Here is a 16949-nt window from a genome sequence, read left to right on the forward strand (position 1 = left end):
TATATATATATATATATATATATAAATATAATATGTAATATATATATATATATATATATATATATATATATATATAATAATAAAAACACTAATCACTGACGTATTTCCCATACATATAGCTGCTTGAAAAAAATAATTGTTCCAAGAGTAGGGAAAATATTAATCTATCATATCTGCTGCCAGCTCGCAAAATCAGTTCCATCTTTGTAATGGGTATTTTATACTCATATGAACTGTTTCCTCATGTATATCTTTATTTTATAATTATCAACATGGAATGTGGTAAAAATAAAACTTTTTTTCCCTTTTACATTAAACCTCTCTCTCTCTCTCTCTCTCTCTCTCTCTCTAACACGTTGATGAGGTGATTATGGGATCAGGAGTGCGGTCTTTGTGTCATTAATTTTTGGTACCTAAATTTGAATTTAAAAGCATCTGTTTGTGAGGGCTGGGAAGAATAAGTTGCTTAATAAGGACTATAACTACTCCACAGAGTTGCATGCTTGCTGCATACATGCTTGCCGAATGCATTTTTGTACAAAACATAAAAAGTAATTACATTATCATACTCAAAAAAAAAAAAAAAAAAGATAGCGAAAAGCTTGCAACAAAAATGCCTTCACCTTTCACACACACCGTTATTTGTTGAATCAATTAAGCGTTACTGCGCCTTTAAGAAACCTGTTCGACGGTGAGATATAACAGTGCGCATGCTTGAGAATAGAGGAAGTCGACGGTAGTCGCGGTAGGAATCGTTTCCTTTAAACGGTTCGTTGAAACGAACTGATCGAACGGGGCCACAAGCACAGAGGCAAATGCGGACCGCTTAGCTAGTGTGCTAGCAGAAAAGACAGGGCATCGAACCGACATCTGGAGGGAGTGGATGGTCGGAGAGATGGCAGAGGGAAGTGATGTTTCAGGAAGTGAAATCGGAATGGAAGTAGGTGCCGGTGGCGGGGAAAATGAAAAAGATGGTATATGGCATACTCAGAAAGTTAGGCGAAAACGTAAAAAGACTAGAAAGTTAACTGAATCGTCTCAGTCTGATAAAGCTGAGGTACACAGTGCAGGAGAAGTAGAAGTAGCAACGGAGTTTAAAGTAGTTGTGAAATTGGTTAAAGAGGGCGAGTCGTTTAGTAAGTTGAATCCGGTTAAGCTTACAAAAGAGATTAACACACTGGTTGGAAAAGTGAAATGTGCAAAAGTCTTGCGGGACGGGTCTTTGTTAATCATCTGTAATGATGCCAAACACAAAGAGAGAGCACTCAGTTTGAGTAAAGTTTTGGGTGAAAATGTAAGTGGAAAATTGCTTGACAGTGGAAAGTATTTGCGTGGGGTCATTACAGGCATTCCACCTGAAGTCCCAGTCGAAGAAATTAAATCCAATGTATCGGGAGGGAAGGTTGTAGAAGTTAGACGACTAAAAATGAACAGAAATGGGGAAAGGAGTGATAGTTTTTCAGTCATGTTGAAGTTTGAAGAGAGGGTTCTACCAGATAAAGTCTGTGTTGGTTACATGAGTTATGGTGTTAGGCCGTTTATCCCTCCACCACTTCGATGTTTTAAATGTCAAAAGTTTGGACATGTCGCAGCAGTATGTAAGGGGAAGCAGAGGTGTGGGAGATGTGCCGGGGATCATGAATATGGGAAGTGTGAGGAAGGAGCTGCCTTGAAATGTTGTAACTGTGGAGGTGAGCATAGCTCAGCTTATAGGGGATGTACAGTTAGCAAAAGAGCTGAAGAAGTACAGAAGGTTAAAATCCAAACTGGGGTCTCATTTGCGGAAGCGGCTAGGAAAGTACCTGCTCAGCCAATTGTACAGGTGAACAAAACAATGGCTGTAGAGGCATGTAGTTCAGCTTGTCAAGGATGCAGTAAGATCAAAGAAGATACTCTTCTCATGAGAAAAGATAACTTTGTTTTGTTCATGGTAGAGATTATTAATTGTACTGCTCAAGCTGAAAGGAAGACGGAAAAAATTCAAATAATTGTAAAAGCAGCGCAGAAGTACCTCGGTTTTAAAAATACTAGCTGGGAATTAGTGGAAGAGAGATTAAATGAGAGTCAATTTTCATCCCAACCTCAAACATGGAGTGGTGTACCGTCTGTCTCATGATAATTATCCTCCAGTGGAATGCAAGAAGTCTCATTAGTAATGGTCAAGAGTTTAAGAAGTACATCTCTGATTTGGAAGATAGGCCCCATATAATATGTATTCAGGAGACATGGCTCAAACCTCAGTTAGATTTTATTATTCAAGGTTACACAGCAATAAGAAATGATAGGAAGGATAGACAAGGTGGGGGAGTAGCAACATTTGTTCAAGATGGTCTGAGGTATAAAGTTGAAAATATGGGGCAGGAATATGAATCAGTAGTTGTTAAAATCTGGATAGGTAATGATCAAGTTTCAGTGGTTAATTTTTATAATCCTAGTAAGAGGTTGAGTATTGAGGACCTAGGTGCTGTAAGTGGACAGAGTCAAGGAAAGATAGTGTGGTGCGGTGATTTTAATTCTTATAATGTATTATGGGGAAGCCTGAATACAGATGCAAATGGTGTGATTATTGAGGAGTTCCTTGAATTGAATTCGCTTGTTTGCATTAATGATGGTAGAGGTACAAGATATGATTGTTGTAGAAACACAGAGAGTTATTTGGATTTAACATTTATATCGAGTGGAATGGCAGGTATTACATCATGGGAGGTGTTAAGTGAATTACCTATGGGTAGTGATCACTTCCCTATAATTGTAACAGTTGGAATTGATGTAATTAAAGAAGACGAAGTGCGGGTACCGAGATGGAGGTTAGATAAAGCCAACTGGGAATTATTTCAAGTTTTAGCTGAGAGGAAGTGTGGTGAATTAGATGAAAGGTGTTTGAAGGATGTGGAATTATTTAACTCTGAATTTGTGTCTAATATTCTTCAGGTGGCTGAGGTTTCAATCCCAAAGACTGGTGGAAGAGGAGTTAAAAAGTCTGTACCATGGTGGAATGAGCAGTGTAGTGCTGCAATTAAACAGAGAAGTAAGGCATTTAAGCAGGTAAGGAAGAATCATACACTTAAGGCTTTAGTCCAGTATAAGAGAGCACAGGCTGTTGTTAGAAGGACTGTTAGAGCTGCAAAAAAGGCTTTCTGGAGGGAATATTGTAATACTATTGGGAGAGAAACTAAGTTGTCAGATGTATGGGGAGTTGTTAGGAAAATGAATGGTGTAAAAAGGAATCATTCTATGCCTGTTTTGCTTTGTAATGGGCAGACTGCTGTTAGTAATAAAGAAAAAGCAGAGTTGTTGGTGGAGACTTTAGTTAAAGTACACAGTTCTGAGAAATTGTCAGATACTGTAAAGTGCTGTAGAGAGGAGGCTTTAGCTGAAAATCCAGGAGTTATTGTTCGGAAAAGAATCACAAGTCGGGATCTTGATATGCCTTTTTCAATTTTTGAATTGAAGAAGGCTGTCTATAATGTGAAACAATCTACACCTGGCAAGGATGGTATTTGCTACTCTATGCTTGGACATTTAACTGACAGATCTCTTAATGTTGTCCTGAAGCTTTTCAATCTGGTTTGGGAAACAGGAAGGATTCCTGGTGGGTGGAAACAGGCAGTTATAGTGCCAGTGCTGAAGCCTGGTAAGAGTGCAACTGACCCTTCTAATTACAGGCCCATTGCGCTTACCTCACAGTTAGGGAAAACGATGGAGAGAATAGTAACAGATAGGCTGACATATTATATGGAAAGTAAAAACTTGTTCTGTCCTTTTCAAAGTGGTTTTCGTAAGGGAAGAAATACGATGGATGCAATTTTATGTTTGGAGTCAGAAGTGAGAAAAGCCCAGACAAACAAAGAAATAGTGGTTGCTGTCCTCTTTGATATAGAGAAAGCTTACGATATGTTGTGGAAGGAGGGATTGTTGATGAAGTTTGAGAAACTTGGTATTGGAGGTAAGCTTTATAATTGGGTACTGGATTTTTTATTTGGAAGAGAAATTGAGGTTAGAGTTGGCACGGCATATTCTAGTACATATGCTGTAGAGAACGGTACACCGCAAGGGAGCGTCTGCAGTCCAGTACTTTTTAACATAATGATAAATGACATTTTTGATAGAATTGACGGAAGTATAGGCAAGTCTTTATATGCAGATGATGGAGCCCTTTGGGTGCGGGGACGTAATCTAAAGTACCTGGGAAAGAAGATGCAGGATGCAATTGTGGTGGTGGAGGAATGGGCTAATAAGTGGGGCTTCAGAATGTCTGTTACTAAAACTCAAGTTATTTGTTTTTCAAGACGACATAAAGACATTACATTAAAACTTTATGAACAAAAGTTGGAACAGGTGAGTGTTGTGAGGTTTTTGGGAGTTATATTTGACGAGAAACTTACCTGGAAGCAGCATATAGAGTATGTTCAAAGTAAGTGTAAAAAAGTTAATAATTTGTTGAGGTGTTTGTCTGGTCAGAACTGGGGAGCTGCAAGAGGAGCATTGTTGAGGATTTATCAGTCTCTCATGAGGTCTTCACTTGATTATGGCTGTTTATCATATATGGGAGCAGCTGAAAGTCACTTAATTAGGTTGGACAGAGAACAATCACAAGGGTTGCGTATTTGCTGTGGAGCTTTTAGAACGTCTCCTGTTGCTGCTTTGCAGGTTGAGTCTGGAGAACTTCCGATGCGGTTAAGGAGAGTTAAGCTAATGTATGCGTACTGGGTCAATCTCCAGGGTCATAGCTGTGTTCACCCAGCAAAAGCTGTGTTGCAGGATTGTTGGGAACATCAGAAGTCTAACTACTATAGCTTTGGGTGGATTGGAGATATTAAAGCCCAGAATGTAGGCCTGATGCAATTTAAGTTCAGTTCGACTGTACCATGTTCATCTATACCTCCATGGATGTTTGTTATGCCAGTAGTGGACTTGCAGCTACAACTGGCATTGAAAAAGGAAAGTAGCGGTACCCCAGAATGGCTTGTTGTTCAAAATTATTTTGAGCAGTTTAAAGAACACCTTGTACTGTATACTGATGGGTCTAAAGATCCCAACAATGGCAGAACAGGAGCGGCAGTGAGTATTCCACAGTATAACATCAAAATTAAAAGAAGAACATCTGACTATCTTTCAGTGTATACTGTGGAACTCACTGCCATTGTTTTAGCTCTTAATTGGTTGCTTATGAGTTGTATTGGGGGCATAAACAGAGCAGTAGTTGCCTCGGACAGTCAAGCTGCATTATTGAGCATAAAAACTGGAAAGTCATGCAGACTAGATCTATTATACAAAATATACCATATGTTGTTTCAGCTGCATAGTGAGAATGTTTGTGTTCAGTTTGTTTGGGTCCCTGCCCATGTAGGTGTTGATGGAAATGAAGAGGTGGATATTCTAGCTAAACAGGCCTTGAAATTGGATGTGGTTAACATCAATGTCCCTATGTGCAAAGCTGAAGGAAAATCTATTATTCAGGAAAAAGTGATTGGGATGTGGCAAGAGCAGTGGGATAGTAATGACACTGGCAGACATCTTTACTGTGTGCAAAGAAATGTGGGAGGGGGTAGATCTAGGGATGGAAGTCGGAGAGAAGAGGCAGTGTTGACACGTTTAAGGATTGGCCATTCAGGTCTCAATAGATCTTTGTTCCGTATAGGGAAACATCAGACAGGAGTTTGTGATTATTGCGGACAGCCAGAAACAGCTGAACATGTCCTAATAGAGTGTAATAATTACATGGAAGAGCGTAGTTGTTTAACATCAGTCCTATATAAAGAAGGGAAAGCGCTTACTTTAGTTAATCTATTAGGAGATGTATCTAAAAGTGTTAAAAATCAAGTTATGAGGTTTCTCAAAAATACGGGGTTGTTCTACCGAATTTAATATGTAAATATTTATATCGTAGGAATGCGCATAGGTGAATAATTCCCTCTGACTATTCTCGACGACCACACTCATATCCGGTAGGTGGCGGTAAATGCACCTTAAGTTGGTCTGCCAACCGCCAGTTAAACTCTAAAAGAAGAAGAAGAAGAAGAATAGAGGAAGTCTGTAATGGTGACGGATGATGTGGACGTCAAACAGTTGAGAGCATCTGCGCGTCATCTTCAAGAAAGAAAACAAAAGACGGACTCGCAGATATGAAGCGCGGTTTTTGAGAGGTGTCTGGGTTTCTCCGGACAGAGACAGAATACACCCACAGTCCGCGATGATGGCAGAATGCGATCCCACCGACGGCGAGCCGGAGAAAGGCGGCGGAGATTTAACATTAACACCGGAGACGAACTTTCTCTCGTCGGAGATGCCAGCGGTGTTATTTGAGAAGACCCGGCCGGCGCCGTCCCTAGGACTCTCGCTGAACCCCGGGGCAGCGGTCCGGATCTCGAACTCGACGGAAAGCGTGCTGACGGAGCTGGAAGCGGACGGGTCCGGGGAAGAGACTCTACTGTTACCGGGACCTGCCGGAAATCTCTCACCTCGGGCTGGAAGAGAGAAAAGGACGCGGAGAAACAGACACAGCTCATCATCTGACAATCTGGCATCCCCAGGTGAGATATATGAGGTGGATATAATTTGATCAACATGTATTCAGATTAAACTGACTCCAAACGTAGAGGCGTCACACTTCAACACCTTTTGTTTTTGTTTCCCTGATGTTATAATGTTTCAGGTTTGCAAATAACATTGTTTTCATTCCTACTTTTTAACGCAGTCGACCAATTTCACACATTAGTAATTAAACATAATTTGAACGGTCGGCCATGCCTTTATTTAAACATAACCACGCCCCCTCTTAAACGATTTTTCGTCATTTTGTTGTTTAATCTGAACCGGTGAAAGAACGCACTAGGGACCCGTCTGGATTAGTTTCCATAGCAACCTCGCTTGTTCTGTTTCATTTGCGCGCAGTGTTCCAAAAAACATCTAATATGCCTTGGGGAACTTTGAAATGAATTATTATTTTTTATTATTTTTTTTTATATAGAGAGAAAGAGGAGAGTTTTTCCTTCCCGTCCTAGACATATAAAACATGTTTGCATGCAAAATATTATGAATACTCTAAATATTCTAAATTCCCTCCCACACATCTAGCTCTCTGTGCTGTTACTCCATCTGCTTTATCTCAGAACATGGTCCGTTATGCAACCATTTCGACAGTTCAGTTTAGATGCTCTTTGAACCCGGGACACACGTGTACATGTGACACCACAGCAGCTGCTAGGATATCTTCTCAACTCTTGATATTCGTGCTTGGATGTTTCTGTGTGTTGCATGTGGTTTAGTCTTGCCAGGTGCAACTGTACTAACAAGATTACACGTGCAGCTGTGGACTCTATTGATGCAATAAAGTTTTCATTTGAATGGTTCATTTGAATGCAGATGAGCCAGAGAGCAGAGAGACGCTGGCTTCTGTTTTATCTCTAAGATCTACATCTAAGCCTTCAGTGAAGGAAAATGAAACACTAGAGTCTCTCACAGAGTTGCAGTGCATAGTTAAAATGAAGATATTTTTAGGGTTGCATCACTGTGATGTGCTATGTTCGTATTATTGGCATAATAATTTCCTCAAAGCATGCAAATAGTACATTTAATTATTACATTTAAATTTAGCCTCCTTGCTGAAATTAGACAATATGATTGGTGAGATTTATTTAAAGATCATCACATTAAAGGGGGTATACCAGAACATCCTCTCATGCTTGGTGGTTTGAAGGAGAAAATATATATTTTGTTTAAGTACCTTTCTCACCAGCCTAGCAAAAACAGCTCTGTTAGTTTGAGGTTCAATGAAGGTACGTTTTATGATAATTCTCTGACCTAAAATGTAACTTTTTAAAGGGTATTGTTTGTGCAGTCAGCTAGTCATTATATGCATTAATAAACTCTATAGGGTTCGAAGCTTGCCAGGTCTTATATCACCAGAGAAGGTTTTTATTTTGTGCAAATTTCTGTAGTGTGGGATTATAAATACTACTGTTAAAAAATAAAAGAATGGTATTCTTAATTGTCAAATGTGTCCAGTGATCCTAAAATATCCAGAAGATCTGAAAGAGAACTTGTAGCGAAATAAGTCTCTTCAAATTCATGCAATTTTGGCGGCATGACAATGACATCTGCATTTTCAGTTCATTTCAGCTTCAAGACTGGCTCTGTTTTATTGTGTGTATGAGATCGATGTCTCACAGTGTTAACAAAAGCAGTTTGGCCAACTATAGCTATATTGAATGAATTGGGGAGCAGAATAAGTTTGTCATAATTACACGTTGTAGCTAAGAGTCTTTAAAGGTCCCGTTTTTCGTGCTTTTTTTGAAGCTTTGATTGTGTTTACAGTGTGCAATATAACGTGTTCATGTTTCGCGTATAAAAAAACACAGTATTATTCACCCATATGTATACCGCTGTTTTCACTGTCATAAAAACGGGCTGATGACTTCCTTGTTCTATAAAGTCCCTCCTTCAGAAATACGTAACGAGTCCTGATTGTGTCAGCGGTTCCTGTGTTGTGATTCGACAGCAGTTTAGTGCATGCTGCCCTCCTGGAAACGCGATTGGGCTAGAACGCACGTGCTGGAGATGTACTTCTAATCACAGGAGCGTTTTTACTGACGAGATGCGCATGAAAATCGCATTTAATTTTTTTGCACAGCCCTAACATCTAGTTAACAAAGCTAAACAGCGTTGCCCTTTGTGTAATAAGTTACAGAAACCGTTAAACGCACCAATTTAAATAATAAAATACACTTACCGGTTGTGGTCCATAAACAACGCCTTCCCCAGACAAAAATGATCTGCTCCATCTTTCAAGAATAATCTTTGTGCGAATCTGGCATTAAACTGATTGAGATTGAGGAAGCTGTCCTCAGCAAAATGTGCTGCACATAGTTTTACATATGGATTATAATTTTCGGGAACCGAGTTAAACATACATTGTAACCATTAATCTCCAAGTACAGCGTCCCTGGGAAGCCCAAACAAAGGTGATTGGACTCCAAGATGAAAATAACAGTGTTTCGACGACATGGCGACAAACACAAACGCTGCACTTCCTCTTCTCCGTCGGAGCGCAACAAGACCACGCAGACCACACCCCCCATTTGTGTGTTCATGTGGGTGGAGGTTAGTCAAAAAACTGTTTTAGTGACGTCATTAGTGCAGGAAGTAGAGGGATGTAGTCCAAACGGGTCGTTTTTTGTAGGTGAATTCTGTTAATTAAAATATGTCGCTTGGCATTGAACTTTGAGCTTTAGAATTTTACAGATATTATTTATACTCTAACAACAACATTATACACTAACTAAAGTTTAAAACATAGGATCACGTAGAACGGGACCTTTAAAAATCATGTCATTTCTGATCATTTATATTTATGGTATGCAGATATGTGTTTGTATGGATGTGTCTGTGTGTACAAGAGAGGGAAAGTGCACTTGTCGTCTTCTAAATGTTTAATGGCCATCAGAGAGGTTGGGTGTTTCTGTGTCTAATTGACTCTCTTATTCACCCAGAGAATGCTGTCCAGAGACCATCAGCGGACTGTGTTTGTGTATTGTGTTTTACCTTTTAGAGCCCATGTAGATCTCTTTTAGTTAGTTTTACTGCAATGTTTGCATTCAGTGTAGTGGATTCTGAATAAAAGAATGATAGTTTTAGTGAAATAAAACCCTTCCTGGGTACGGGTGTCATGTCACATGTATGCGTCTTAGACTTTGTTCACACTGGTTTTCAAACTTGATCTTTAGGTATTTGCTGTCTGCACTGTCATTTTGCAAGTAATTACATCTGATAATTATGTGGTTTGTTCAGAATGCAAAAAAAATCAATTTGAATCATGTATTGGTTATTGGCGAAAATCCATGCCGATAGTTTTCCGGGTTGTGTCACAAATCGCCATTCACCTAGTTTTCCATTAAATTACATTATATTCGCCTGAATCGTTGTTAATGTACGTAATGAATTTTATATTGAACGTTTGTCTTTCTGTGGCTATATAAAAAAAAATAAAAAATAATGAATTCACCATTTCAAGCATTTGTTTCTTTCAAAGAAATGCAAATATGTAAAGATCTAATGTTAAATATTAAAGTGCTATGGATTATGAGTGTCTTTTCTTTTAAAATGTGCAGTGTAATCAGTAGTATTGGTGTGATGTCACAAGTTTACACATACTACTAAAAGAAAAAAAAAGTATAGCCTGGATAGAAGCATCTGCTAAATGCATAAATGTTGATGAATTTCTTTACCATGGCATTTCTATCAGTAAGCTTAAAATCATGAAAATTTTATCTTTTGTGTATAAAATGTGTATCTTTTAAGTACCAATATGTGCTCCTGCAGGGGTATAGGTATATCGTTAGAAAAAGTTTTTTATAATTTATATTGGAGCATGAATTAGGAAATCCTATTTCAGTCTTTGTACTTAGTCAAATTTAAAGTCGTAAATAAAGTACAAAGGTGGTACTGCAGCATCTACCATTGTTTTCCCCTGAAGTACATGATTCATGACACATAATGCCTTAAAGACACACTTAAAACACATGATACTGCATTCCTTTGCCTTGTACCTTATATGTGCAATGACAGTAAAGTTGAATCTAATCTATGAATAAAAGTTTAATCCAAAGCTGTTATGTAATGGAAGCAGCAACATTGTTTTTCTGTATTGATGCATCCAAGTGAAACTGATTTTCAGCAGAAAAAAAAAGAATGATGGAGACTTTGTTCTATCGATCAGTTTTTGAATACGTACATGGGGACAGATCTGAATGCATGCTAAAAGTTGATTATAAGTAAGGGGTGGGTTTTAAATATACAAAATATTTAGAGAAGTCCAGTATATGTTGTTAGAAAAAAAGTCAGCCTTTCCCAAGATATTTGAGCAGTGAAACTTTAAGAATTATGAGGTCTTATAAAGTTAAACATGCATGGATGAATTGTTCACAATAAGATAATTATGCATATCGGGGTAAAAATGAATTAAATGTACCTTTTATGTCTTAGGAAAATGTAGAAGTACCCTTTGTGGTATATTCACATCTACATTGAGTTATTCTAGTCTTCCTTGCTTGTACAGGATTTATAGTAGCTAAATTCTGTTTAGTTCACATTTTTCTTCAAATTTTACAAAATAGTTATAAGAACCCATTTTTAAGCTGTCAGTCTTGTACAGAAAATGAAAACATTTCATTTGCCGGTCTTTAGATGAATCACTTTGATATTGAACCTTTCATCTACCGCATATATATATATATATATATATATATATATTATATTATATATATATATATATATATATATATATATATATATATATATATATATATATATATATATATATATATATATATATATATATATCTTCTTTGCACTCCAGAAATGCCCAGTGATCTCTTAATTTTTATCTTTCTGAAGGCTAGTTTGCAGACAGAGCACAACGGTTTGACTAAATTGAAGGTTCAATTTTGTTCCAGATAAAAATGGCCTTGAGCATGAGTTTCACTCAGGTGGAAATTATTGAAAAAAAATAATAATAATTCCCTAAATGTTCTGCTGTATGGCCTTTTAAGATGAGGGGACATATTTACATATAAACGCAGACATACAAGAGAGTATTTGCCACACTGTACATTTGAATCACTTTGTATGTGTGCACATAGGTAATAGCAGTGGAGAATTCAACCATTTCCCAGAAGACCCAGAGTTTGCCGAAATTATCCAGAGGGCTGAGCAGGCAATAGAAAATGGCGTCTTTCCTGAACGCATCTCACAAGGATCCAGTGGAAGCTACTTTGTCAAGGATCCCAAAGGGGTATGTGTATTTGAAAGTTAAATATTTAAATCGACCCTGAAATAATCTGTTTTAAAAGTCATAAAAACAAACTAATGGGATAAAAAAACACTTAGCAGTGTTTACCGTAGGATAATGCATGCATGATCACCTCTCTCCTGTGAGCTAAACGAATATATTTATGCATTCTCTCGGAAACATTTCCTATCACATTATAATTCATAGTAGATATTTGGTGTTAAATTAGATTTTTCTTAATGCCTGTATCTTCTCTCCTTTAGAAAATCATTGGGGTATTTAAACCAAAATCAGAGGAGCCTTATGGTCATTTAAACCCTAAATGGACCAAATATTTTCATAAAGTCTGCTGCCCGTGTTGTTTTGGCCGTGGTTGCCTCATTCCTAACCAGGGCTACCTCTCTGAGGCAGCTGCCTCACTCGTTGACCAAAAACTGGGCTTGGGGATTGTACCCAAAACTAAGGTTAGGATGGCTATAGAAGCATTTAAATCTACTTTAAGAAAAAGCTTTGCTCTTGGAATTAAAGAACCAAACCTTTCGCCCTTTGTTTTCAGGTTGTGAATTTGGCCAGCGAGACTTTTCACTATAGCGCAATTGACCGTGCCAAATCCCGTGGTAAGAAATATGCACTGGAGAAAGTCCCTAAAGTTGGACGACGGTTTCACAGAGTTGGTCTTCCTCCAAAGGTAACGAACCACTTCTAAAATGATCCAAATTAATTTACTTGCCCTAATTTTGTTTCAATCATCTATATCTTTCTTGTGTGGAACACACAAAGAAATATTTTGCCAGTGTTCCATACAATTAAAGCATGAATTCACACACACATCTAGGTTTTCCCAAAACCATATGATTGCTTGGTGTCATTATTTGCTGAAAATGATGAGTTGGTAGCTCTAAATTCTCATTTGCACGTTATAGATATTACACCTGTCTTGTCACATCAAAAGTGAATTGAGAGCAGTAGAGCGCAAGACTTCCAAAAAATTCATGATTTGTTGTTCTCTTTTGTGTAGGTGGGCTCATTTCAGTTGTTTGTGGAGGGCTATCATGAAGCAGACTACTGGCTGAGGAAGTTCGAGGCAGAACCTCTTCCAGAGAACATGAGGAAGCAGCTTCAGTCTCAGTTTGAGAGGCTGGTGGTGCTGGATTATGTCACCAGAAACACAGGTACCTAATGCAGCTGTTTAACTTCTTTCTTTGTTCAGCCCATTGCTCTTGAACTTACAACTCACAAAACTAAACGCAGTATTTTTTTTTATTCGACTTTGGTTTTGGTAACTTATATATATATATATATATATAATATTATTATTATTATTATTATTATTATTAATTTTTTTTTTTTTTTTTTTTTTTTTTTTTTAAAGAAACCATAGGGTCTCTTGTTCTCACCCTTATTGAACTGCATCTCAACTCTCTTCAGGCAGACTTTTTCATTATCTTTCTTCATTTCCAGTTTCTGGACCATACAAATGTGCCATGTCTTTCAGCGTGACGTTATGACCACATAAAAGAGATGCTAATTGTTTACAGTGCCTTAGAAAAGAAAATCTGATATCTCTTTTGGCTTCTTCAGACAGAGGGAATGATAACTGGTTGATCAAGTATGAGAAGCTGGGCGAAGGAGAGCGAACAGAGAAGGTGAGCTGAGGGATATTTATAGAGCTACTTTTTTTGCAGTGCTGAACAGCTCAAAGAAAGTGCCATGATTGATAACGAAGTGCAAATGCAGAGGTATCATATATATATATATATATATATATATATATATATATATATATATATATATATATATATATAATATTATATATATATATATATATAATATTATATATATATATATATATAATATTTTATATATATATATATATATATATATAATTTTTTTTTTTTTTTTAATGCAAAATGACACATCCATATTTTTTTATTTTTTTTCACATTTTTGTTTGCATGGGCATGTCTTGGTAAACAGTTCCTCCCATATGCACAGTAAAGCTCTTTAAACATCAGACCATGGGAAACATAAGACTGATTCAGTATTGCAAAAGCATTTCTATCAGCTCAAGTTTCTGCAGGGGTTATATTATGGATGTAATGATGATTGCGTCCCAGTCACGAATGCTGAGTTTCATTTTCACTTGTCCTCAGGAATCTGAATGGACTGACCAAAAAGACTCGGCCATACAGATTGCAGCTATAGATAATGGTTTGGCCTTCCCTTTTAAACACCCTGATGAGTGGAGAGCATGTAAGGATTTCCTAATTTTTTCTAAGTTTCCTAAGTTTAAAATATTCAACTGTTTTCTATTTGAATACTAAAAATGGCACTTATTCCTGTGGTGCTAGAGCTACATTTTCAGCAGCCATTACTTTTGAAGACATTAACAATGTTACAATGTAATAGTTAATCAATATAATGTGTCCTATAAAATAATAAAAGTATTTCTTCAAAAAATGCTCTTTAAAAAATATAAGGAGTTTTCATCTATCAACTAGAAACCTTTTACTAGTCGTGTAGAAGTGGTCATACTTAACAGGTGAAATAATAGTTTTTGTTTTTTAGATCCGTTCCACTGGGCATGGTTGCCTCAGGCCAAAGTGGCGTTTTCGCAGGAAACAAGAGACCTTGTGCTTTCACGCATTTCTGACATGAACTTTGTACAGGACCTCTGTGAGGACCTTTATGAGATGTTCAAGGTAGGTTTTAACAGTGCTCTACTTGTGTTCTTACCATTCAGAGCAATGCAATACTTTTTATTAAAGTGTTGATTTGGCTGTAGTTTATTTTGAGACTTAACTTCTTGGACAGGGCTTTAGCATGCTGTCAGTTTCTGTTAGCAAGCTGGAGCTTAGCATGCTGTCAGCACACTAAAACCCTGAAATAATTTGCATCTCTATATTACTCCCATTTTAAGTGGCTCTGCTAAAAATATTCAAGCTTAAAATGTATAAAAGATAAGTGACTTATTGACCTCTCTAAGTGACCTGACCTCAGTAAATCTGCTTTCTATCATGTCTGTATAATCTAACTCACTAGGTTGCAGTGAAGTTGGTTAATCATTTATGCATTAATTTGCAGGAATCTGTTTTATATGGATGACTATCTTTTTAACATTAAATGACTTTCCGCATTAACATCTCTGATTTCAGACGGATAAAGGGTTTGACAAAACCATGTTTGAGAAACAGATGTCCGTTATGAGAGGACAGGTACGTTTTATGCTTCGAGATGATTTTACATTGTGCATTCTCGGCTGTTCCAGAAATAGTGTTATGTTCTCACATGGTTCACTCTCACTAAATGCTGGCACTCTTCATAATGAAAAATTCACAGCTAACGTATATTAATACACCCAGCCGGGATGCTATTTTCAACCTATCACAGCTGAGACTTAGACCTGAAATTAGACCTCAGGTTTGTAATGCCAAGGAAAAGTATTGTGCCTCTAAAATTATATACATTAAAAAAAAAAATCTCATACATTTGAGAAGTCATGTATAGTATTAGAAGCAAATTAATCAATTAGAAGTAGACTTCATCAGGAAGTAGTGTGGTGTTTTAAGAGCTGCATAAAGCCTCTACTGCATGTAAAATCATATTTGTCTGTTCTTATCAAATAGATCTTAAACCTGACCCAGGCTTTGAAAGATGGGAAGAGCCCCATACAGTTAGTGCAGATGCCTCGTGTGGTGGTGGAGAGGAGCCGTGGAGGAGGCCAGGGTCGTGTGGTCCAACTGGGCAATGCATTTACCCAGACCTTTCACTGCAAGAGACCCTTTTTCACATCCTGGTAAAAGAGCCACACAGAGAGGACGGAGATGAAATGGACGAGGGTCCTATATGAGAGTCAGTGGATGAAGAACTTTCTGAAAAAGACTTGCTGGGTGAATGTAGCAAAGGGAGAGACTTTAAAAAAACATGCAGGGAGGTCTGATGCAGAGGATCCAAGGCCATTTATTTCCTTGAGCCTTTTCCCAGAATCCTCCTCTTCAGCTTGCTATGGCTGTCAAGTTGGAATGTACAAAGGGGATTGTTCATTGAAGATGACGTGTTGTGGCGACAGCCTTTCTCAACTGCCAATTATTTTAGAAGTATAACTATAGATATTATAAATGAAGAATGATGCAGAGAACTTAATTTAAACTTGAAAAATGCTTGAATGTAACTTGCAAGTTTACATTTTACACTTATCCTGAGGACATTTCAACACCAAGAAATCCGTGGTATTTAATACGATGAATGTATTTGCTGATTATGTAACAGGATGCCGGCAACAGTATAAACGTTGTTGAAGCTGGGTCCTTTGTAGCCCCAAGAAAAAGTATAATTACAAAAGTGTTTTTTTTTCTCTCTCTCTCACACACACACACAATCCTGTGTATGCATCTTGGACTTTGTATTTCAGCTGAGCAATTGTTAATGTAGAGCTGTATATTTAAAATGAACTGAATAAAAAATAAAATAAAAATAAAGCTTTGGGACTGGTAAAAATAGATGTAGTGTTTATATTATATGAAACCAGTTTTAATTGCCTAGAGCTGCAATTTCTGTTGTGATAACTGTTTGAGACAATAGATGTGTGTCGGGGGAAAAATATCACATTTATTTACAACAAACAAAATGTATGAAGTTATTCCCTCCCTCCTCAACTATCCTGTCACTCAAGGGAGCGCAGAAATCGTCAGAACACACGACGTGTGTTTTGGGAGTAACCATCTTTGAGGTACTTGTTTTTGGGTCTTTCTTTGTGTTGCCATCCTGTGGGCACTTTTAGAAACAACACAGCACGTTTCTCATGCCTATGCTTTTCAGCGTTTTTGTCCTAAACGTGGTTGTAATCTGACTGTTAAAAAAAAAAAAAAAAAAAAAGTCTTGTCCTAGAACAAAGCACAAAGTAACTGATGTGAAGAACTACGTATAGTATTTGCCTACTTCTGAGTCTGACTATCAGGTTATTGTTTTTTTTTTTTGTACAATTCCCTTTAAGCTTATAAACCTTTCATACAGTATATATATATATATATATATATATATATATATATATATATATATACGAAAAATTTAAAAAGACCATCATATGCACAACATTAAAACGGTATTGACATTATAACCAAATGATTATGTAGAGACTGCATGTAAATAATTGTTTGTTATT

The 16949-nt window shown here is 37.2% G+C and overlaps 2 protein-coding genes across 2 annotated transcripts; both read left to right on the plus strand.

The window, feature by feature from the left end:
- The first annotated feature begins 1045 nt into the window (after window positions 1-1045).
- LOC132143272 (uncharacterized) lies at window positions 1046-6053 on the plus strand. Its single transcript, XM_059553395.1, has 2 exons — window positions 1046-3028; window positions 5953-6053. Exons 1-2 carry the CDS (start codon window positions 2089-2091, stop codon window positions 6051-6053), a joined length of 1041 nt encoding a protein of 346 aa, XP_059409378.1. The 5' UTR covers window positions 1046-2088.
- On the plus strand, window positions 6029-16266 carry LOC132143508 (phosphatidylinositol 4-kinase type 2-beta-like). The gene is made up of 10 exons (XM_059553775.1): window positions 6029-6533; window positions 11640-11791; window positions 12052-12252; window positions 12345-12476; window positions 12807-12960; window positions 13370-13434; window positions 13942-14041; window positions 14357-14490; window positions 14944-15003; window positions 15415-16266. The coding sequence occupies exons 1-10, from the start codon at window positions 6194-6196 to the stop codon at window positions 15586-15588; spliced, it is 1512 nt and encodes a 503-aa protein (XP_059409758.1). The 5' UTR covers window positions 6029-6193; the 3' UTR covers window positions 15589-16266.
- The last annotated feature ends 683 nt before the right edge of the window (window positions 16267-16949 follow it).

The sequence above is a fragment of the Carassius carassius genome, chromosome 7 (genome assembly GCF_963082965.1).
Source record: "Carassius carassius chromosome 7, fCarCar2.1, whole genome shotgun sequence".
Lineage (NCBI taxonomy): Eukaryota > Metazoa > Chordata > Actinopteri > Cypriniformes > Cyprinidae > Carassius > Carassius carassius.

Coding starts and splice junctions, on each gene's coding strand:
- LOC132143508 (XM_059553775.1), top strand. CDS start 6,194: ATGATGGCAGAATGCGATCCCACCGACGGCGAGCCGGAGAAAGGCGGC. Junction 12,253..12,344: donor GGATTGTACCCAAAACTAAG/GTTAGGATGGCT, acceptor CTTTGTTTTCAG/GTTGTGAATTTGGCCAGCGA. Junction 12,477..12,806: donor GAGTTGGTCTTCCTCCAAAG/GTAACGAACCAC, acceptor TCTTTTGTGTAG/GTGGGCTCATTTCAGTTGTT.
- LOC132143272 (XM_059553395.1), top strand. CDS start 2,089: ATGGAGTGGTGTACCGTCTGTCTCATGATAATTATCCTCCAGTGGAAT. Junction 3,029..5,952: donor TGCTGCAATTAAACAGAGAA/GTAAGGCATTTA, acceptor CATATCCGGTAG/GTGGCGGTAAATGCACCTTA.